This window comes from Bacillus rossius, chromosome 10 (assembly GCF_032445375.1).
Source record: "Bacillus rossius redtenbacheri isolate Brsri chromosome 10, Brsri_v3, whole genome shotgun sequence".
Classification (NCBI taxonomy): Eukaryota; Metazoa; Arthropoda; class Insecta; order Phasmatodea; family Bacillidae; genus Bacillus; species Bacillus rossius.
This window is the reverse complement of record NC_086337.1, coordinates 55,638,385-55,661,767: the sequence shown is the minus strand read 5'-3', so window position 1 is coordinate 55,661,767 and position 23,383 is coordinate 55,638,385. Positions and strand designations below refer to the sequence as shown.

Here is a 23,383-nt window from a genome sequence, read left to right as displayed (position 1 = left end):
CTTGTGGAAAACTTCTGTTAATTAAACGTACAGTGATGTCACGTCCTGTTGCCGGTTGTTGGGCACTGAGGGGTGCCTCCATGTTCAGTCTTAAGAAGAAATGCATCCCACAGAGGTCATTAAACTAGTGTTATAAATGATTTCTCGAGTGCAATAGTTAACCTTTTTCGTAAAACCTTATTTTCGGGACCTCTACGAGCTTCCTAGCTCTTTGGGGCTCTTCTGCAACCACTTACCTCCATGCACATCGAGAGCCGCCACTGCACGGTAGGTGCCATGGGTCATTGTGCATGCTATATTTTGTCTTCACCAATAAGAACACCACAAAACTAAGCAATACAAAAAAAAAAAAAAAGACTCCCGATTATCCAGGGTATGACTGGCAAAGGGTCCACAGACAACCGAAAAACACAATTAAAGCAAAGCTAGCTAGCTCTCTCTCACTCTCTAGCTCTCTCTCTCTCTCTCTCTAGCTCTCTAACTCTCACTCTCTCTCTAGCTCTCTAACTCTCACTCTCTCTCTCTCTAGCTCTCTCTAGATCTCCTATCTCTCTCCAGCTCTAATCTCTCTCTCTAGCTCTCTCTACTCTCTCATATATATATATAAATTTTTTTTATCCCGACCATCTAGACAAACATTGTAACAGACGCCCCTCAAAGTAACACCGTAATTAATTTGTTCCAGTAAAACAAAGCTCTAATTAAAACAGCACCAGTCAAATACCTTTTTCATAAGAGTGTATTTTAATCAAAATAATTCATTTCATTCTTGCTGACTACCAATTTAATCAAGACACTACTCCTGTAAAAATTAATTTACAGTATTAATATTGGCATGTTTAAATAAATTAGAAGAACATTTAAATAAATTTTGAATAACATTTAGAGATTAAACTGCCTAAAATTAAATTTAATAATTCACCAACATTCCTATGTAGGTGTTTGAAACATTTCTGAGTTACAAAATGATAATGATTTTGATATAGGAGATTATATTTCAGTTATAATAAGCTTTAAGAAAAAGCATAAACCTAAAGTATTCTATTATTAGAAAGATTATTAAACCTGTACACGTAATACCCAACTATGGATCATTAAATGCATTTCTGCCATGATTTGATGACAGCGCATCCTAGTGTGAGGTAAACTAGCCCTGAGAGCAGAGCTGCTGCCGACATGCGGGATGGCGGGATATAAACTTTGGCTGAACATTCTGGCATTGTCGAAAATAAGTACGGAATGAAGAAAGTGGAAAAGAGGAAAGAGCAAAATATTGTTTGTTGATTCGTCACATTATAAGTTTGTTGCATTACTAATTTGCTGCGTTGTATTTAATGCTACGCTAATGCTGTTGCTATTGTGCGTGCACAGAAATAAAAAGTAAAAATTTTTTTTGTGTTTATGTTTTATGGAAGTGAAATATGGCACGGTTAGCCCACAAACCGAATAACCCGCACCCGGATAATCAGGAGTCTATCATACACCTAACAACTGAGAGAGATTCACAAGCACAAGAAACATAAACAATTATTTCCTGCGTACCATTTCATAAATTCCAACACAAATATTTACGGCCTTTACTCAAGGAACATAAATTAGACTTCTTTTTTTTTTTACATAATACGTAGAATATTACAAGCCCTTAGTTTGTGTTTACAAAATTGTATCACTACAGGAACTCAAAGCAAATAATATAAGTTTTATAATTTATCATAGTCATAGAAAAACAGAACAGTACAAAAGACACCACCATTTGCTCGGTAAATGATTGCGAATGTGAAGACACTGAGATTAAGGAACTGCGAGGCGCTCGGCTAGACGGGCTCCGCGACGTCGGGAACAGTCAGTCGCATGGCCAGCAACATGGCCGCCAACCACTGTCGAATGCTGACCATGGAGAGCAGCCTCGGAAGTGGCAGTGCGCCCTGCAACAGTTTCCAGCCCTGTCAGTACCAGCCTGGGGCGTCGGTGACCACACTAGTGCCTCATGGAGGCTAAAGGCATACACACTGCGACACTTGCGATTAGCTCCAAATTCAACAAATAATTACTGGAGACTGGGTTACGACAACTGCCGACAGTTATTAAGTGCAATAAACACATTTTTTTCCTGTCAAAATATTCTACCAACAATTTAAAAAAAAATGATATCCACTTTACGTCATTTTTTACAACTCGGCCAAGTGTACTGCCGTACAATTTTAATGAAATTATTACTCACACTACATAATACATTCAAACTAGTGGTAGCATGTGTTTAATTTGATGCTTGATATCAATATGCATGTCAGCAATCATAAATGTTTGCATAAATGTTAAATTTAATATGATATGGATTGGGCCAAGATATGTTTTTATTTTTAGGCTTATTTAATATAATTTTTTTCCTTATGAAGATTTTTTTTTCATTAAGATAGCATATTATTGAACAAATATAACAATTTACCAAAACAGTTTCATATGGACTGATAGATAGTGCACTTTTACAATATAATAAATTGTAATAAGCATGTCTCACCAACCCTGAACAAAAAAAAGTGTGTTTTCAAAATGTACCATCCTGTACTGTAAAAATAAATAAATTTCGTACATATATTTTGGCACAAACAACTTGCTAAGTCAATGACATTAATTCAATCAAATATTTATGAAAAACATACATTTTTAGGATTGAAGTTAACATTGATTAAAGATACTGAATAATTTCATGATTTTAGTTGCGCTTCGGTGTTACTATATGATGTATCGACATTCTTTTTGGTATTTTTCGATTTTATCGCAATTCAGCACATTATGTCTCTAATAAAGAGTCTGGTTTGCAAGTACGACCAAGGGTGATGCTCACCTCGTGGTGTGGCGTGCCGCTCCTCTTCCTGTGGCACGGCCGGCCCTCGCTGTCACACTGGCAATGGCTCTCGCAGGGCCCGGCGGGCACAACCGTCCTGCTCACGCTCGCACCGCGGTCGTCCTCGCCGGCACGCTCCGGCTCGTTCGACGTCCCCGGGTCCTCGCGCGTCCCTGCGGCCGGGCCCACGTCAACACGGGGCGTCCGGGCACTGCAAGAGTCCACCACCACGGCACTTTCTTCGGCTCGCGACGTCTCCACATCACTCCCAGCTTCCGGGCCCTTGAGCGACGGCACTCGACCCTCCCCGTTCAGGCGAGGAGCGGCACCGCTGTCGCCAGCAGAGGGCACATCACGTTCGACGGCCATCGTGCCCTGTTCCTCCGAACAAGGCGAGCGCTGACTGGCCAACAATTCCCGCAGATACTTCCTCGTGTCCGCGGTCCTCAGCGACGACCGACCTTCCAGATCCGGCCTCTGGCCCTGGAACAGAGTAAAGAAGATTACGAGCCCTGGATCCAACTGGCGAGGCTGGCTGTGGTAATGCCACGAAAATAAGAGGACAGTTCGTAAAGCAGTGTTCACACGAGGCACTCTGCAGTCACAACTACACCCCGTAACTGCAGCTAACCAGACCATGAAGCATACTTCTTGAATGACCGTGGGTGCTATTCTACGAAGGTTACGCTCGGTGCAGGTGTGGATTGTTTTTCAAGTGAAAGTCATTGCATCAGAGAACAGCAGTTAGCTAAGCTGTTACCAAAATAAATACATATAGAAATAAATTTGAAATCAGTGAAAGAATAAATAGTTTATAATTAAGTGGCAAAAGAAGGTATGCAAAAAATTGGTTTCTTTCAACGCAAACGAAGAAACATTAAAAATTATAATACAAAGGTACATTAATTTCAATGCTCTAGAAAATTATTGTTGTTATGAAATTGCCATTGCAACGGCAAATTTTATCAGGTCTTTTATTAAATAATAGTACACTAGTGTGACTAAAGTCAGTATTTGAGCAATACCAATTCGACTAAATTTTTTTCTGACAATAGTTATGATTTATTTACTTGATTTAATGTTAATAGGAAAAGTTGTGATGGTTTCTCTTTTTTAACTTTACATTAGTTTGTAATACATACATCAATAAACATCAGCAGGGTTTAAACGGTTTTCAATTTTAAAATGATTATTAATTAGGTAGAAAAAATTAATTATTTAATGGCTATGCAATGGCAGCTAGTTACAATATTTATGTATTTGCTAGGACTTAAATATTACATCTGCAACTGTATTGTGATAAACTGCCATGGTGCAGTGTACATTTTAATGCTTATTCATTACACATAATTTTTTATAATGTCGGTCTCGTTGCTTATTATAAATGTGCACATTCAATAAACTGGTACATACTTACTACATGATTATATAAATTTCACCACATTTTCATGAAATAAAAATCAATATCAACTAGATGACACAAAGAGTATTACTGTACTCAACTGTAAATCTCAGTATGTTAGATAGTACATTTCCATTTATTTTAACATTTCTGAAATCAACATTTGAAAAATATCACTGTGCACTGTGAATGGATGAAGGTCCACAGTGCATATGTCGCTGCTACATAGAATATTTCGTTATGTTAAATAAACGTAATGCAAGGTTCAATAAACCACACAACTTATTATTTTTTGCAGGCAATGGAATCTGAACCTTAGCCACATCAATCCTATTTGATGAAATGCATACTGCCGGGCTACATGTGATCATTGCACAGTGCCATTCTGAACGAGCTTTGCCAATGGCACGACTTGCATGCTCAGCACAGAGAAATATTGCAAAAATTGCTGTGGAGGCCCAACTAAACCAAATGCTCAATGCGAAACGTACACAACACCACCACTGGCATGCCGAATAATTACACTGTTTTCACTACAAAAACATTTCCAAAAACGAAACAAACACATTTGTTGCGTATGAAGAAAAAATTTAAATTTTGATATTCAAGCATTGTTCTCTGCTACAAAAACTCATTTCACAAATAAAAATTTTGATTGTGTCGCAATGTTCCGTGCAGGAAACAGTTCAGGTCATGTCCACTCTGTCGCGGCACCACGGTCCTCTTGCAGGGAGACAAGACGGCTGAGGTCACTCGCACCCACTGCCCTGTCTCCTCCCCGCCCCAAACACTGTCTTGCTCGCCTCTGCCTCGTGTGGACACTGCCGAGCGGAGCGAGAAGCTGCCGAGCCCTTACCGACACATCCAGGCAGGCGACGCTCCGAGCGAGCACTCTGGCGCAGCGCGACCACACGTCCTCTCCGCCGTGTCCCTCGGTCGCGGGCGCTCGCACGCACGCTCCGTCCACGCTCGTCGGTGAGCAGCGCTCGCTACCGCTTCTGTTCCCAGAGCCCGCCGCACCATCCCTGCCACCTCGTGGGTCCGTGCGTGGAGCGTTTCCGTCTCCGGCGTCGGCCGCCCCCGTCAGCCGGCCGCTCTCACAGCCGCCTCCCGACTTCAGAGTGTCCTCCGTCTCCATCCCCAGCTGGTGTTCCAGCGAGCCGGTGCGGTCCAGGAGCTGCCTCTCCACGCGGTACGGCACACGTGCCCCCGACAACTTGGCGGCCACGCTGCGCTTCGGCTGGCCCGCGTCCTTGCGCTTCCTCCGCGCCTTGCACCGCCTGCGCGGCAGCCGCGCCTTCGGGTCGTGCAGCTTCTTGTGATCCTCCATTTTTTGCTACGAGTGAAAATGGAAAAATAATTTGAACAATTGAAAATCTAAATGAGCCCAATCAACTAGACAGATCTCTTAACCTGAATTAAGGGCGTTCACGTCATATTATTTTTTTCAATTCGACTTCATCAATTTTTAAACAAGGTCGTATTATGATTACATACCTGATATTTGCATGTGAATGTACAATGTTGTATTGCAGAATGTGAAATTAACCTTTTATGACACTTTATTCACATAAATAAAAGCACATCCGTATATCATCACAACACTGAAGTTGATTATATGGAATACCTCGCAGATAATATATTTTGAACATATTTTACACCGAATGATGAAATCCAAATATGATACTCTCACGGTAACCACTGCATCTTCCGCCTGGAACAGCCTTGTCACGGATGCTCAACACCACCAGTAACAAATATTTAAAAATAAATCTTATTAAAATAAAAGGCTCTCTAAATTCACATACAAGTAACGAAGGTAATGCTGAATGAATGTGTGTGAGTGAATGACTAAATTATAATAAAAAATGTAATTACAAATTATTATTATTTAAAACAATATTTTTAATAGTTGAAGTTAGAACTAAAAATGGATGTTATTTCATAGATAATTCATCAGTAATTGCTGTGCTCTGTAATTTGATAGTATGTAATTTCATGCATGATTAGTACATACTATTTAATATATGTAGTTTATGTCACATAGTTGTACTAGAAAACATACATGCATTAATTGTGCCCAACTAAGTTGAAATAAATAAATAAACAAACATATTCACACGACTTTACATTTATTCTAGTGTGTTAATTCTGCCATTGCAGAGTTTTCACTGTTGCTAGAGCAATAAATTGAACTATTGCTAATGTTTCTAGAATCAGCTAGTGAGTATACACATTTTTTAGAGAAAATTCATTGTGAAATAATTACATAGTATTTTGAGCTACTAAAAGCAATTTCTTTTGTCTTCCAACAGTTTGCATATAATTAATTATATGTTTGTATTACCGTATTTACTCGTGTATAGCGCGCCCTCGTGTATAGCGCGCACCACGATTTTTGCAACTAATTCCAAAGAAAAAAAAAATTGAAATTTTTTTTCCCCATAAATAAATTTTACTAACATTTTGTGGTACCTGATTATTTAAATTGATGTGTGGTGATGCGTCAGGAAAATACATAAACTCTGCTGTCTAAACGGAAGATAATGAAGCGCTATATCGTCACAACTGGTACGTGGAAGGAAGGAAGGGAGGGAGGCGTGCCGCGCTACGTTGCTAAGCTGGCGCGGAGAACTAGATGACTCACCGGTGAGGAATGGAGGAAGCTAAGAAGTTGCCGGGGGGGGGGGGGGGGGGGGGAAACTGGTGACAACATTCTCTCTTTCTCTCTCTCTCTTTTTACTAGCTTCTGAGCTGGCTTTCTGTAAAGGGGGGAGGTCTAAAAATAAACAAGAGACCATGATGTGCGAGCTTGCGCGCACGTGTGCGTGTGTGTGTGTGAAACAGAGGCCTTGTTGCTTGTGCGTATGTGTGGGGGCTGGCCAGAAACGTCACCCGTCAGTTAATGACTTCAACTCCTCCCCACCTCCCCCCCCAAAAAATTTTTTTCCCCGTGTATAGCGCGCATCCTTATTTTTTTCCTTTACTTGAGGGGAAAAAAGGGCGCGCTATACACGAGTATATACGGTATTCTAGTTTAAGTTAACTTTTAACGTAACCTAATTATGCCACAAATATAATGTACGTATTTGTACATACTGTTACGAACGTGTGCAAAACAGCGACATGCGCAGGTGCAGCGCTAGCTGGCTGACAGGTGCCGCCGCAACATGAGATGTGCCGTGCGCACCTGCATCACTTCCCCTTCCTCCAGCCCTCCGCTCCCCCCGCACGGCACTGATAGCAAGACATCTGACAGCTGGCAGCCGCCGACACGTGTTTCGAGAGACTTCTGCCGTCGGGTCGGCGCGGAATGACGCGACAGGCCCCGGCCGCGCTCGCAAGTTCTGGAAATTGCGGCTGATATATACAACGAGGACGGTGGCCTCGAGAAGAGAGAGTCAGAGGAGTCAGTTCGGAGTGTTCAGTCAAGAGTTCTCCCGCGGCGGAGTTTCTGGGCGATAGCGCCGCGGGTGCGGCAGAGTGGCGAAGTCCTTGGACGAAGGTTCCAGGGCAGGAAGTGAGGGAGTTCAGTGGAGTCTGGAGTTTTCCCGCGGCGGAGTTTCCGGGCGATAGAGTCGCGGGCGCGGCGGAGTCCCGAGCGAAGTTGCGAGCGCGGCGTCGAGTGGGATCCTCGGAGAAGTCAAGTCTCCTCGGCGGCGGCAGAGTGTGGGGACGGAGTCCCGCGACGGAGACCCACGAGGGGTGCTGCGGCGAGAGTTGCGCCAGAGGTGCGGCCCAGCGAGGTGTGTGAAACGAGTGACTGGGGAATAAACCTTTCTTCAAGTGTAATTAATAATTTGCCATCTTAGAAGATTTTTGTAAGTGATATAGGTAGTGGCAATAAATAAAACTGTGTGTGATAAAAATCTTTAATTGGGCTATCCTTTACGAACCCGCAGTAAAATCGTAACAATACATACTCACATATAACTGCATATATGTACACATATATACACACATTTAAACATATACGTATATGCATATATACACGTATATAAACATACACACAATTGTGTAACTACAGCATTCAAAAGCCAAACAGACTTGTTCCCACCCTGTTTGACTCCTCTCGACTCAATGACTACAGAGCGGGTCTCAGATCCTGCTCAGGGGACAACTCACCGCTCATGAGCAGTTGACTGCAGCGAGCAGGGAACAGTGGGCACGGACTGGCTTGATAGCAGTGCAGGCAACATTACAAAACTACATTATTGTATGGTCGATACTAGTGATGGCCTGATATTCAAAAACCCGATACCAATACCGATTCCGATATTTCCAAATTTACCGATCCGATACCCGATACTCCGATTATAGGACCTATCTCATTTCTAATACTGATTCTATAAAATTGTGGTTCTGGAGTATTGTTAGAGACAATAATGAAAAATGTTAAATATTAATAAAACATATTTATGTGAATGTATATTATTTTTATTAATTGTAAAATCACATTAAATGAAAGCTAATAATAAAATTATCATAATGGCCTACAAATAATCTCTCTAAATTCAAATTCACGAGTCACTGCATGTACTTAGTCCAGTGTCTCAACTGTAATCTACGAAAAATACCATCCGAAAAACATCAAACTTTTGTACCCTTTGTATAATTTCATCACGGTAAACGACACGCTAGAAAGGAAGGTCTTCAATTAGCAAATTTTTTGACCTTTGTTCAAGTGTATCACTCCATTTATTGGTGGGAAAACACGTTAAAAATATGTACGTGAAAAGTAATTTCAATACAACTTTGAAACGTACTGCAGAGATTATAAAACCACATAGCTTTATTTATGTTATTGGCAATGCACTCAATAATATAGCCAACATAATACCTTTGCTGCAACTTGCCCTACTTAAACACGTTTTATATTTTAGCTTTTGTAAAACTTATGTAACGTCTTTGTATAGAACAGCAGTTGGCGACCATGAAACGACACGGAAAGAAAATGCCTGTTATATCAAGCAGCAACTTTATTATTCTTCATGTTTACTTACGGCTACATCACTTATTAAATTAAATATCGTAATTATTTTTGTTTATGTTTTCAATTTATGTACACTTAGTGAACTTTGAAAATTCATCAAGCGAAAACATTTTGCAAATATCTGAAACGAATAAATATGACTGGGATTTGTGTACACATGGAAGAATTGTACCGTCTGGATGCATTGCAGTATCAGAAAGAAGAAATAGGCTTGAAATTGTTTAGGTGAAAAATTAGCTTGGAATTACTAGGTAATATGGTGACGTGAAGAAAGATAAATTACGCCCGCGGAAAATAAGCTTGGAATTACGGTTAAGGTTATGTGAGAAGTATTATTGGCGAGAGCAAACATCGGTTATCAAAATATCGCAAGTATTTACCGATGTCCGATATTGAAAAATGTGCCGATATTACCGATCTCTGATATCGAATATTGAATATCGGTCCATCACTAGTCGATACTCGTACCAGCAAGTACCCGTGTCCTGAGATGTATCAGTCTATTTTCGCCTCGGAGCAGAAACACGTAATCGCCCCTTAAATAAACATCGTAAAACTTTCCAAGCAAAAACTTTCCAGTATATTTTTGTGTACATGAAGTATTTCGTGACACATCTGGACCCAGTGCGAGTGTCGTAGTCTCGTGGTTACCTTGGTGCAGAAGGTGCGCTCGCAGCCGGGCTCGTCGCAGGGGACCCTCCGGCCCTCGTGACTGGACCTCACGTGGTGCATCAGGTTCCGCTTGTGGAAGTAGAACCTGCAACACGGCGGCCAGCGACACTCTCTTACGCCCGACACCGGCCCTACGTGACGACGCGACGCCGGCCGGCCCCCGGGGCGCTCACCTGGGGCAGGAGTCGTGGGGGCAGAGCAGCACCCCGCGGTCCAGAGGGTGCAAGTGCACCGCCACGTGCAGGCGCAGGTTGTTCTTGCTGGTGAACACCTTCTGGCAGTCCGCGCACTCGTACTCTGCGCACACACACACTCGCACGCTAGTTCAACCTTCACACACACTCCACTCAAACATCCGCATCATCTGTTAGCTGCAGTTTTCAACGGGATAGAACCACTCAACCCCTTAGCAATGGCTGAGAAAAAAATCTTCGGAATCTTCAAAGTTTTTTTTAGAATTTCGAAGCTTTGCATGTCTCCATTAACTTGGACAAACAGTATAAATAAACCCCCAGAATTGAGTGCCTGAAGTGGTTGTTACCACTCACCACCTCCGGCTAGCTCAATTTAGGTGATGAGTGGAACATACAGGTTGCAGGTCACGAAGAAAGAAGAAATTTATAAACAACATTCGATGTATTACCTGTTTTATTTAGTATTTATGTAAAAATCACACTATATTCCGTAAAATAGCGCACACAACAAAAAATTAAACGGTACCTCAATAAAGGAGAAAAACACGTAGACTTCTCGCAAATTACATTATATTGCCCGGATAAATTCCGGGCAGCAACGGCTGGACAAAACCCTTTCTCGCCTCGCCATGGGCTTCGCATACGACTACGGTCAAACAAATTAAAATTAATTTAAATGTCCAAAAGAAAAAAAAAGTTCTTAGGCGTCGCCCGGACCGTAGCCGCAAACATGCACTTCAATATAACATTGCTAAATGATGCGAGCCATCGCCCGACCACGACATCTCGGCACGGTGCTCAGACAATGACTGATCTTTACAACCTTCCTTCCTTCCTTCACGCGGGCAGTGTCCTGGGCTCGCTGACGTAATTTTAAGCAAATCACGGCGCATGGCAACAGAGGCTTCTACGAAATGCTTACTTCTGTTCCCACGACGCAGCGATTTTGTCTCTCTCTCCCTCTCCCGTGACCGTGACTCACACGCCTAGCGTGTGAAACAAAGACTCGGTCGTGGAAAAACGAAGGAGAATTACGTCAGCACGCCTTCCCACACAAAGAAGCCGGCAAAAAGATTACTTCAAAAATAAACTTATGAATTTTGAAAATAAAAACAATAAACCCGGAGAATTACGTTCACAATAACTTCGAAAGGAAAATAACTTTACATCATTTGAAATATGACAAAAACATTTATAACAAATTATTCTTACTAGATTGTATGAGGAAGGCTGTAATATGGGTTGTCACATGGTCACAAGCAATATGCAGGAAGTGACAACTGAAGGATACTGAGTGGAGAAGAAAATAAAAAAACACACAGCAACAAAGATTAGTGTACATTTGAGTTAATTCTAAATATATTGTGACAGACCCCCCCAAATAATTGGTCGAAAATGGTAAAAATTCTAGAGTAATAGAATTAATTCTGAAGCGGTACAGTAATAATCTTGTGTCATGACAACCACTACGTTCAGCATGGTTTGAAGATTGAAAATAAAACAACTAAACATTTGTAGATATTCGTGAACAGATTGAAAAATTAGCGAATACAATCATTTACAAACAACTTTCTGTGTGATTTTCTAAGTCAAGAACAGCTGATATCATATTTCAATTGCATCAAAAGTCATTTCCAATGGACCAATGGTTACTAGTTTTTTAGTTAAGCTATTCACAAACTTCATGCATTTCAATTTTTTTCCTGGTCTTTAATTGTACAGTTAAAAAAGTAAATAGAAAAAATCCTAAGTAGTGAAAATGAACTGAGCACAGGAGAGAGGGAACAACGTAACGCCAAGCAGGGAGCGCGTAGCGGGTGATAGGGCAGGGAAAGGCGTGAGGGGAAGCAGAAGGGAGGGGACAGTGGGGAGGGCAGCCACTCACGACGCGGGTGCTCCAGCTTGCAGTGCTTCCTGAGCTGCGTCCAGCGCTCGAAGGACTGGCGGCAGCCCGGGTGGCCGCAGGCGTAGGTCTTGTGGCCGCGGGCGTGCTGCTTCAGCAGGTAGCTGGAGGCGAAGCGCACGCCGCACTTGTCGCACCTGCGCACAGACTCTCGCTGCAGCTGCGTTTCCAAGCACCCTTGCCCCAACCCGCGCCCTCCTGAAGTGAAACTCCTTTGTGCGTAATGAGAGTAAAATTCCAAGGTTGAGTTTCAATGCAACGATTTCGTGAAACCTTGTTCTGAAACTTTTCTGACGCAAAAAAAAAAAAAACCCAGAGAGATTGATGAATGAATGAATGAATGAATGAATGAATGAATGAATGAATAAGACAAAGTGTGTGAGTGTGCTCGTTTCAAAAAAAGGATACAGGTATCCAATATAGTCAGCAGTGAGTGCCTTGTATTTTTAATATTTGCTACCAGCGCACTCGCATTGCTCCACAGAAGAAAGAAAAAAGAAAAAAAAAAAAAAACTTGAGAGTTGGAAACGGATTTTGATTGAAACACAGACTACGCAAACAATAATCTAAATGCATTAGGTTGGTGTTCAATAGGCCATTGGCCAGGTTTACCGGGATGAAATTTGAATTCTTATTTTAATTTTTAATTATTGACAATGGTTCTAAGCTAATTGTGTTTATTTAACCATGTTTACCCCAACACGAAATTCAGTGTTAATCTTCAAGAAACAAAAGTTATAAAATACATAGCTATTAAAAGTTCTGAGTGTAGCTTCTATGCACAATATAAGTACAAGAATATGAACTGTAGTTTCTGAACTTAACAATACTACAAAAAAATAATGAAATATGTAATCACAGCTTGCCATGGAAATTATAAGAAATTTTCAGTCTATTGCCCACATAAATTTGTAGAAATTGTCTAAGTATCACCAAAGATAATTGCCTATCGATTAGCCAAAATTGCGGGATACGTGATAAGGTATATTGAAGTTGGTTAAATGCTCTCTTTTCTGTCATGTTTGCGATTCAACAGAACTATAAGTTGCAGGACGAATAAACATGTTTTCTTAAAAACGTGAAACATTTCTATTTTAACAGTGTTGGAGAAAGTGCGTTGGTTCATAGTACGTGTAGTGAACTCCGGGAATATTTTCGATTTCCCTGAGTTTCCCACGTATTTCCCAGGGAACGCGGTCTTCCCTGCACTCACTTGTAGGGATAGTCGCCCGAGTGGCGGACGGCGTGCTCAGCCAGCTTGGCGTGCTTGTTGAAGCCGGCACCGCAGCTGTCGCACTTGAAGGGCTTGTTGTGCACCTGGCGGTGGTGGCACTTCAGGGTGGCCTCGCTGCTCAGCTGCCTGTGGCACCCCGCCTCCGGGCACCTGGGACACCGCGACCCCACACCCGTGTTCCACCGGCACCGTGCGCGTGTCGCAAGAGACACATCACAGGCCAACATGCATACATCCAGGGCACCTGGGACACCGCGACCCCACACCCGTGTTCCACCGGCACCGTGCGCGTGTCGCAAGAGACACATCACAGGCCAACATGCATACATCCAGGGTACCTGAGACACCGCGACCCCACACCCGTGTTCCACCGGCAGCGTGCGCGTGTCGCAAGAGACACATCACAGGCCAACATGCATACATCCAGGGTACCTGAGACACCGCGACCCCACACCCGTGTTCCACCGGCAGCGTGCGCGTGTCGCAAGAGACACATCACAGGCCAACATGCATACATCCAGGGTACCTGAGACACCGCGACCCCACACCCGTGTTCCACCGGCAGCGTGCGCGTGTCGCAAGAGACACATCACAGGCCAACATGCATACATCCAGGGTACCTGAGACACCGCGACCCCACACCAGTGTTCCACCGGCACCGTGCGCGTGTCGCGAGCAACACATCACAGGCCAACATGCATACATCCAGGGTACCTGAGACACCGCGACCCCACACACGTGTTCCACCGGCAGCGTGCGCGTGTCGCAAGAGACACATCACAGGCCAACATGCATACATCCAGGGTACCTGAGACACCGCGACCCCACACCCGTGTTCCACCGGCACCGTGCGCGTGTCGCGAGCAACACATCACAGGCCAACATGCATACATCCAGGGTACCTGAGACACCGCGACCCCACACCCGTGTTCCACCGGCAGCGTGCGCGTGTCGCAAGAGACACATCACAGGCCAACATGCATACATCCAGGGTACCTGAGACACCGCGACCCCACACCCGTGTTCCACCGGCAGCGTGCGCGTGTCGCAAGAGACACATCACAGGCCAACATGAATACATCCAGGGTACCTGAGACACCGCGACCCCACACCCGTGTTCCACCGGCAGCGTGCGCGTGTCGCAAGAGACACATCACAGGCCAACATGCATACATCCAGGGTACCTGAGACACCGCGACCCCACACCCGTGTTCCACCGGCAGCGTGCGCGTGTCGCAAGAGACACATCACAGGCCAACATGCATACATCCAGGGTACCTGAGACACCGCGACCCCACACCCGTGTTCCACCGGCAGCGTGCGCGTGTCGCAAGAGACACATCACAGGCCAACATGCATACATCCAGGGCACCTGAGACACCGCGGCCCCACACCCGTGTTCCACCGGCACCGTGCGCGTGTCGCGAGCAACACATCACAGGCCAACATGCATACATCCAGGGTACCTGAGACACCGCGACCCCACACCCGTGTTCCACCGGCACCGTGCGCGTGTCGCGAGCAACACATCACAGGCCAACATGCATACATCCAGGGTACCTGAGACACCGCGACCCCACACCCGTGTTCCACCGGCAGCGTGCGCGTGTCGCAAGAGACACATCACAGGCCAACATGCATACATCCAGGGTACCTGAGACACCGCGACCCCACACCCGTGTTCCACCGGCAGCGTGCGCGTGTCGCAAGAGACACATCACAGGCCAACATGCATACATCCAGGGTACCTGAGACACCGCGACCCCACACCCGTGTTCCACCGGCAACGTGCGCGTGTCGCGAGCAACACATCACAGGCCAACATGCATACATCCAGGGTACCTGAGACACCGCGACCCCACACCCGTGTTCCACCGGCAGCGTGCGCGTGTCGCGAGCAACACATCACAGGCCAACATGCATACATCCAGGGTACCTGAGACACCGCGACCCCACACCCGTGTTCCACCGGCAGCGTGCGCGTGTCGCAAGAGACACATCACAGGCCAACATGCATACATCCAGGGTACCTGAGACACCGCGACCCCACACCCGTGTTCCACCGGTACCCTGCGCGTGTCGCGAGCAACACATCACAGGCCAACATGCATACATCCAGGGTACCTGAGACACCGCGACCCCACACCCGTGTTCCACCGGCAGCGTGCGCGTGTCGCGAGCAACACATCACAGGCCAACATGCATACATCCAGGGTACCTGAGACACCGCGACCCCACACCTGTGTTCCACCGGCAGCGTGCGCGTGTCGCAAGAGACACATCACAGGCCAACATGCATACATCCAGGGTACCTGAGACACCGCGACCCCACACCCGTGTTCCACCGGTACCGTGCGCGTGTCGCGAGCAACACATCACAGGCCAACATGCATACATCCAGGGTACCTGAGACACCGCGGCCCCACACCCGTGTTCCACCGGCACCGTGCGCGTGTCGCGAGCAACACATCACAGGCCAACATGCATACATCCAGGGTACCTGAGACACCGCGACCCCACACCCGTGTTCCACCGGCAGCGTGCGCGTGTCGCAAGAGACACATCACAGGCCAACATGCATACATCCAGGGTACCTGAGACACCGCGACCCCACACCCGTGTTCCACCGGCAGCGTGCGCGTGTCGCGAGCAACACATCACAGGCCAACATGCATACATCCAGGGTACCTGAGACACCGCGACCCCACACCCGTGTTCCACCGGCAGCGTGCGCGTGTCGCGAGCAACACATCACAGGCCAACATGCATACATCCAGGGTACCTGAGACACCGCGACCCCACACCCGTGTTCCACCGGCAGCGTGCGCGTGTCGCAAGAGACACATCACAGGCCAACATGCATACATCCAGGGTACCTGAGACACCGCGACCCCACACCCGTGTTCCACCGGTACCGTGCGCGTGTCGCGAGCAACACATCACAGGCCAACATGCATACATCCAGGGTACCTGAGACACCGCGGCCCCACACCCGTGTTCCACCGGCACCGTGCGCGTGTCGCGAGCAACACATCACAGGCCAACATGCATACATCCAGGGTACCTGAGACACCGCGACCCCACACCCGTGTTCCACCGGCAGCGTGCGCGTGTCGCAAGAGACACATCACAGGCCAACATGCATACATCCAGGGTACCTGAGACACCGCGACCCCACACCCGTGTTCCACCGGCAGCGTGCGCGTGTCGCGAGCAACACATCACAGGCCAACATGCATACATCCAGGGTACCTGAGACACCGCGACCCCACACCCGTGTTCCACCGGCAGCGTGCGCGTGTCGCAAGAGACACATCACAGGCCAACATGCATACATCCAGGGTACCTAAGACACCGCGACCCCACACCCGTGTTCCACCGGTACCGTGCGCGTGTCGCGAGCAACACATCACAGGCCAACATGCATACATCCAGGGTACCTGAGACACCGCGGCCCCACACCCGTGTTCCACCGGCACCGTGCGCGTGTCGCGAGCAACACATCACAGGCCAACATGCATACATCCAGGGTACCTGAGACACCGCGACCCCACACCCGTGTTCCACCGGCAGCGTGCGCGTGTCGAAAGAGACACATCACAGGCCAACATGCATACATCCAGGGTACCTGAGACACCGCGACCCCACACCCGTGTTCCACCGGCAGCGTGCGCGTGTCGTAAGAGACACATCACAGGCCAACATGCATACATCCAGGGTACCTGAGACACCGCGACCCCACACCCGTGTTCCACCGGCAGCGTGCGCGTGTCGCAAGAGACACATCACAGGCCAACATGCATACATCCAGGGTACCTGAGACACCGCGACCCCACACACGTGTTCCACCGGCACCGTGCGCGTGTCGCAAGAGACACATCACAGGCCAACATGCATACATCCAGGGTACCTGAAACACCGCGACCCCACACCCGTGTTCCACCGGCAGCGTGCGCGTGTCGCAAGAGACACATCACAGGCCAACATGCATACATCCAGGGTACCTGAGACACCGCGACCCCACACACGTGTTCCACCGGCACCGTGCGCGTGTCGCAAGAGACACATCACAGGCCAACATGCATACATCCAGGGTACCTGAGACACCGCGACCCCACACCCGTGTTCCACCGGCAGCGTGCGCGTGTCGCAAGAGACACATCACAGGCCAACATGCATACATCCAGGGTACCTGAGACACCGCGACCCCACACCCGTGTTCCACCGGCAGCGTGCGCGTGTCGCAAGAGACACATCACAGGCCAACATGCATACATCCAGGGTACCTGAGACACCGCGACCCCACACCCGTGTTCCACCGGCAGCGTGCGCGTGTCGCAAGAGACACATCACAGGCCAACATGCATACATCCAGGGTACCTGAGACACCGCGACCCCACACCCGTGTTCCACCGGCACCGTGCGCGTGTCGCAAGAGACACATCACAGGCCAACATGCATACATCCAGGGCACCTGAGACACCGCGGCCCCACACCCGTGTTCCACCGGCACCGTGCGCATGTCGCGAGCAACACATCACAGGCCAACATGCATACATCCAGGGTACCTGAGACACCGCGACCCCACACCCGTGTTCCACCGGCAGCGTGCGCGTGTCGCAAGAGACACATCACAGGCCAACATGCATACATCCAGGGTACCTGAGACACCGCGACCCCACACCCGTGTTCCACCGGCACCGTGCGCGTGTCGCGAGCAACACATCACAGGCCAACATGCATACATCCAGGGTACCTGAGACACCGCGACCCCACACCCGTGTTCCACCGGCAGCGTGCGCGTGTCGCAAGAGACACATCACAGGCCAACATGCATACATCCAGGGTACCTGAGACACCGCGACCCCACACCCGTGTTCCACCGGCACCGTGCGCGTGTCGCGAGCAACACATCACAGGCCAACATGCATACATCCAGGGCACCTGGGACACCGCGGCCCCACACCCGTGTTCCACCGGCAGCGTGCGCGTGTCGCAAGAGACACATCACAGGCCAACATGCATACATCCAGGGTACCTGAGACACCGCGACCCCACACCCGTGTTCCACCGGCACCGTGCGCGTGTCGCGAGCAACACATCACAGGCCAACATGCATACATCCAGGGTACCTGAGACACCGCGACCCCACACCCGTGTTCCACCGGCAGCGTGCGCGTGTCGCAAGAGACACATCACAGGCCAACATGCATACATCCAGGGTACCTGAGACACCGCGACCCCACACCCGTGTTCCACCGGCACCGTGCACGTGTCGCGAGCAACACATCACAGGCATACATGCATGCATCCAGGGCACCTGGGACACGGCGACCCCACACCCGTGTTCCACCGGCACCGTGCGCGTGTCACAACGCATCAAATACCAACATGTATACATCCACATATACCGAAATGAATCAGAAGCCTAATATAACAATAAAATCACTTGATGCAATACATATGAAATGATTTGTATCCAAATGTAATTGTATAATTAAATGAAGTAAAATTACACGAAAAAGCATCAAAAGAACCCCTATTTTTTTTTTAAATAAGAGTATTTTAATTGAATCGAATTTCAATGATTAAATGCTTGAATTGTAACGAAATAAAGAAAAGGAAAGAACTGAAATGTGTTGAAATGTTACCTAACTGTACATATTAATGTGAAATAACCGAAATAATCTGAAACGATACAAATGGAAATGAAATACATATACACATTTTCCGAAATGCTTTCCAAGCAACACAAATATGAAACCCCAAGCATTACAAAATGTTAACGTTAAAAGATTTTACGAAGAAAATAATCTGCTTCACTTTTTCCTGCTTGAAAACTGGTAATATAAAGACGCAAAAATTGCCATGTGTAGTGATATTCCTCTGACACAATACAATATTTTTTTTTCCACAAGTAAAAAAAAAACTAATTTAATCAACTTCTATAACATTCTAACTTCACAGTGTACCAGACTGATAATCACAAATTTCTTCAATCATTTCAATTTCCTAGGGAAACATCCATGACGTCTTATTATTTTCTTACTTTTATTTCGCCCAGCAAAAATATCATCTGTTTTGCACGGTACAGAGTTAACTACTAGACCTAATCTAATTACTAATGCATGGCTTGACATCTTGTATCCTAAACTGCTGTGCCCGTGCGCCAGTACCCTAAGTGTGGCCTGGAACCGACGGAGACAAGAGGTCTTACGTGAAGACAGGGACGTAGCTGCGCCTCTCGTGGGCCGTGGAGACGTGTCGCTTGAGGTGCGAGTTGGTGGAGTAGGCCTTGGTGCAGCCGTCCTCGGCACACTTGAACTGCCTCTGCAACACGAGACCAGCACGGCTGCAGGGCCACACGCCCCGACATGCCTGACCAATACCATTCCTGCTTTTTATTTCAAATTGTAATTTCCATTTATTTTATTAAAAAATGCCATTAAAAATATTCCAGAAAAACTATTTTCATTATTTCAAAGCCTCATTAGATTACCACAATGGCATTAAAAATGACAATCAAAAAAATCACACTGAAAAAAATTAGAACATGCCTAAATTAAAATTATTTGAAAGAACTGGAGCATAAAACCCGGGAAAATTCTTACATCGTTGCTTTTCCGTAAATTGATAATAAAATTCAGAAAACTTTTTTTTTAAATACTAAAGTAGTTTTCCTATTTACCCTGTAAACAATGTTTCTAAATTCCTACAGGTTTCTGCAAAATTACAGTTTCTAGGTTACATTAGATAGCCTGTGCAGTGAAGCAGCCGTCGCCATTGTTGTGCCAATCCTGTGGTTTTCCTTATGTAAGAATGTTCTATTTTGTATATGGATATTGCGACTCAATGCAATGTAAATAATAATAATAATAATAATAATATTAAATTTACATTAGTCCCTACTGTGCATCAAAACCCAAGCATTAACCCTTTAGAGGTATTTTTTTAGCAGCATCTTGTTACGTGCGACAGCACATAACTTGACGTACAAAAGGAATTGTCATTACATGTATCAAAATAAATAATGCATTTTTGTATGTCAGGTTATGTGATATCAAATGTAACAAGCTACTGCTAAAAAACATAAATACGTGTTCTTACATAAGGAAAACCACAGGGTCAGCAATATAATTAAAATGCAAGACGGCCGCCGCTTCACAGCACAAGCTATCCATGACCTATAAATGGTAATTTCTCAGAAACCAGTAGGAATTTAAAAATGCTTTTCACAGGGTAAATAGAACACCTTTAGAGTTAAAAAAAAAATTCCTTTCAAATTTTATTTCACTATGGAAAAGCAGCACCGTAATAATATAACCATCAAACTCTCAAATGACACAATGCCCCTATGTCGTTTCAGAGATTTCATTGCCACTTAAGGAATTGAATCAATAAATTTTTTGTATGAATTGAAATAAAATTTGATTATGTGAAATGCAATTATAGCATGATATAGGCTACTTTTTCTCCCGTGAAACTCGTCCAGATAGTACAAAAACAACTGGTAGAGTAAAATAAAAAGAAAACTTATTACCATAAGTTACTGTCTAGAAAGATTATTATTATAGCTGCAATTGGGTACAGAAGTGCCCAGTGGCAAGCATTCTCCCTACTTTCCCAGCACTCTTCTACTGAACTGATCCACACTCCCAGCCGACACACATTCCTCCTCCAGCCTGTTCCATTCCCCTACCGTCCTCAACGACCATCGCATTCTTTCCTCTTTCTGTCCTCCTCTCTTTAAAAACCTTCCTAGTATTTTCTTTCCTACTTCTAGGCATTCCCATTTTGACTTGTCTCCCCAGCTCTCACCATCCTCCCACTCCACTCAGCAATTGGTATATCTTGACCAGTCTTCTATCCTTTAAGCTCTCCCATCTCATTCCTATCATCTCTGTGGTACTGCACTCCCCCTTCCCTTCTCTGTCCTTGGCCACCACTTGCCCTTCACCCATCTAGCTGCTCTCCTCGGCACCCCCTCCAGCTCCCTCTCAAGCACTGCCGTGTATGGGTGTATGGGTCTAGAAAGATGAAGGCAAGTATCCAGATAAGCTGTTCCCCCCTGTGCAATACTGCCACGTGGTGTAAATGTCACACGTTGTGAACTGTAGTCGACCCAGCAGGCGGTACCTTGCCCCGGTGCAGCAGGGCGTGCGCTCGAAGCCGGCCCGGGCGAGAGAACACGGCCCCGCAGTCCGGGAACTCGCATTCGTGCCGCTTCGAGGTCGCCCGGGCGGCCCCCAGGGGCGGGTCCGAGTCGCTGCAGTCCGACTGGCGCCCCATCTCGCGCCTGCCGCAACACACGCAGCACCTCACACATACACCACGTGCTTTCGTGGGATACGTTTGACAAACATCAGTATCACAAACAACTATTTTCCGCAATTATCAGATATTTACTGAAAACAAGTCTCGACTCTAAATCCACACCACAGAATCTAATAACATCATTCATAATATTACATACCCGGGTTGACATTTATTCGTTAAAAAACACCGCAGAAAAGATTATTTAAGATGGCATAGAAAAATAAACACACAATACACAAAACCGCGGAAGACTAGATACTCTTCGGCAAACACGAAACACTCAAACCTTCAAATTTTCGATTCCGACACCTAACAACATGTTCGGTCAAATACAGTTGGAAGCTTACGAACAATCCGATAATGTCAATAACGCAGCTATTTCTTTTTATCAAAATGATTTACTTGAATTTCCTTCAAACATTTTGCATACAGTACCCTATTTTCTTACAGGACAGGCAAATATTGAAGAAGAATAATTTAGGAAACTCAAGTCTTTTAATATAGCCGATGCAGGCGACAGTGGCGACACTCAACTGCAGCAACCGTAACGGCTTTGTCTGAAGAACACCCGCGAAATTCAAATTTCGTTCTATTAGAATGGGAGATCTCGGCACAGATTTTTTCCCGTCTTTTAAAAATTTGATGTCATTGCGAAATAAATTTATGACCATATATTTTTATTGAAAGATTCTATTCATAATTGAAACAAGTTTTTATAATGTACAAAAATATTTTGAGTTTAGATTATAAACAATTGACCTAACTTTAAATATGATGATAAAATAATAAATATCGTACAATTTTTAAAAATGAACCAAACTTAACTTAAAACGTGATTTTTTTTGTAAAAAAAATTTCGTAAATAATTTAGTAAGACTTTATAAAATCGTTAATTTCTTAGAATAGGTGCTCATCTGGAAAACAATATACAAAAATTCCGAAAAATTTTTTGATGTAAAATATGTTTAGGTATTTTTTGTCGCTAACTTAAAATAACAAAATATATAGAATATAAATGTAGCTAACCAAAATGTTCTAAACTATGAACTAGGTACTATTTGTAAACTAGTTGAAATATCAGAGTGGTCTTTAGCAGTTATTAAACAGAACAAGAGGAACACAAAAAGTATAATTTTTAGAATTATATATCATTTTTATTAAAGCGATTACTCAAGAAAATTAACATTTAAATTTACAAAAATGCCTTTAAAAATATTATTACATGTAATGCCACAGACTGGCGGTCCCATGACAGAGAACCTGGTTAAAATTAGTGATGTGAAAGCAATTTACAATAATTTAAATATGAGCTTGGTCCAGGAGAGCGGCAGGTTAGCCGGACATAAAACCTTTGTATTAGTGTGGGCCAATTAGATGGAAACAGGGGAGACATTGAAGCAGGGAACCCCGAGTTATCGGCCACTTGGGGCACCGTAAGAAATAACAGTAGACACAGTTTGTATGATGTTGCTTTACTGCACCGAACCACGACTCTGAACACGGTGCTGTTCGCAGAACTGACCCTTCATGTCTGAGTGCCAAAGCACATTCCAACACACTGAATGCCTACGGTACTAGTTTTTCACTAATGGCGGAGTGTATAATGGACTTGAGTACTACACCAAAAGTTATGTCACTGATTAACACAATAGGCCAAGAAATGTGGTCCTAAACGAAGACGCGAATGTTATACTCAGATAATTATGATACAAGAGACGAGTTGTTCACATGGAATAAGTTACACAAGACTGTGGTGCCATGTGCACAATGTACATTAACACAATAATAACTAGCTGTAAACTTGAGCAGAGGGCCCCTGTAGGT

At 45.4% G+C, this 23,383-nt stretch overlaps 1 protein-coding gene across 1 annotated transcript; it reads right to left on the bottom strand.

The window, feature by feature from the left end:
* Window positions 1–1,694: 1,694 nt before the first annotated feature.
* On the bottom strand, window positions 1,695–22,091 carry LOC134536212 (zinc finger protein ZXDC-like). Its single transcript, XM_063375870.1, has 10 exons — window positions 21,995–22,091; window positions 21,380–21,539; window positions 19,461–19,573; window positions 13,223–13,393; window positions 11,992–12,146; window positions 10,086–10,209; window positions 9,892–9,997; window positions 5,104–5,583; window positions 2,846–3,328; window positions 1,695–1,925 (listed from the first exon to the last, which is right to left on the bottom strand). Exons 2-10 carry the CDS (start codon window positions 21,530–21,532, stop codon window positions 1,815–1,817), a joined length of 1,896 nt encoding a protein of 631 aa, XP_063231940.1. The 5' UTR covers window positions 21,533–21,539; window positions 21,995–22,091; the 3' UTR covers window positions 1,695–1,814.
* Between the last annotated feature and the right edge of the window lie 1,292 nt (window positions 22,092–23,383).

Excerpts from the sequence above, each read along its gene's own strand:
- LOC134536212 (XM_063375870.1), bottom strand. The coding sequence starts at position 21,532 with ATGGGGCGCCAGTCGGACTGCAGCGACTCGGACCCGCCCCTGGGGGCC. Across the intron at positions 12,147-13,222 it reads TCGGGCGACTATCCCTACAA|GTGCGACAAGTGCGGCGTGC; the intron begins GTGAGTGCAGGG and ends GTCTGTGCGCAG. Across the intron at positions 3,329-5,103 it reads TCGCCTGCCTGGATGTGTCG|GGCCAGAGGCCGGATCTGGA; the intron begins GTAAGGGCTCGG and ends ACTCTGTTCCAG.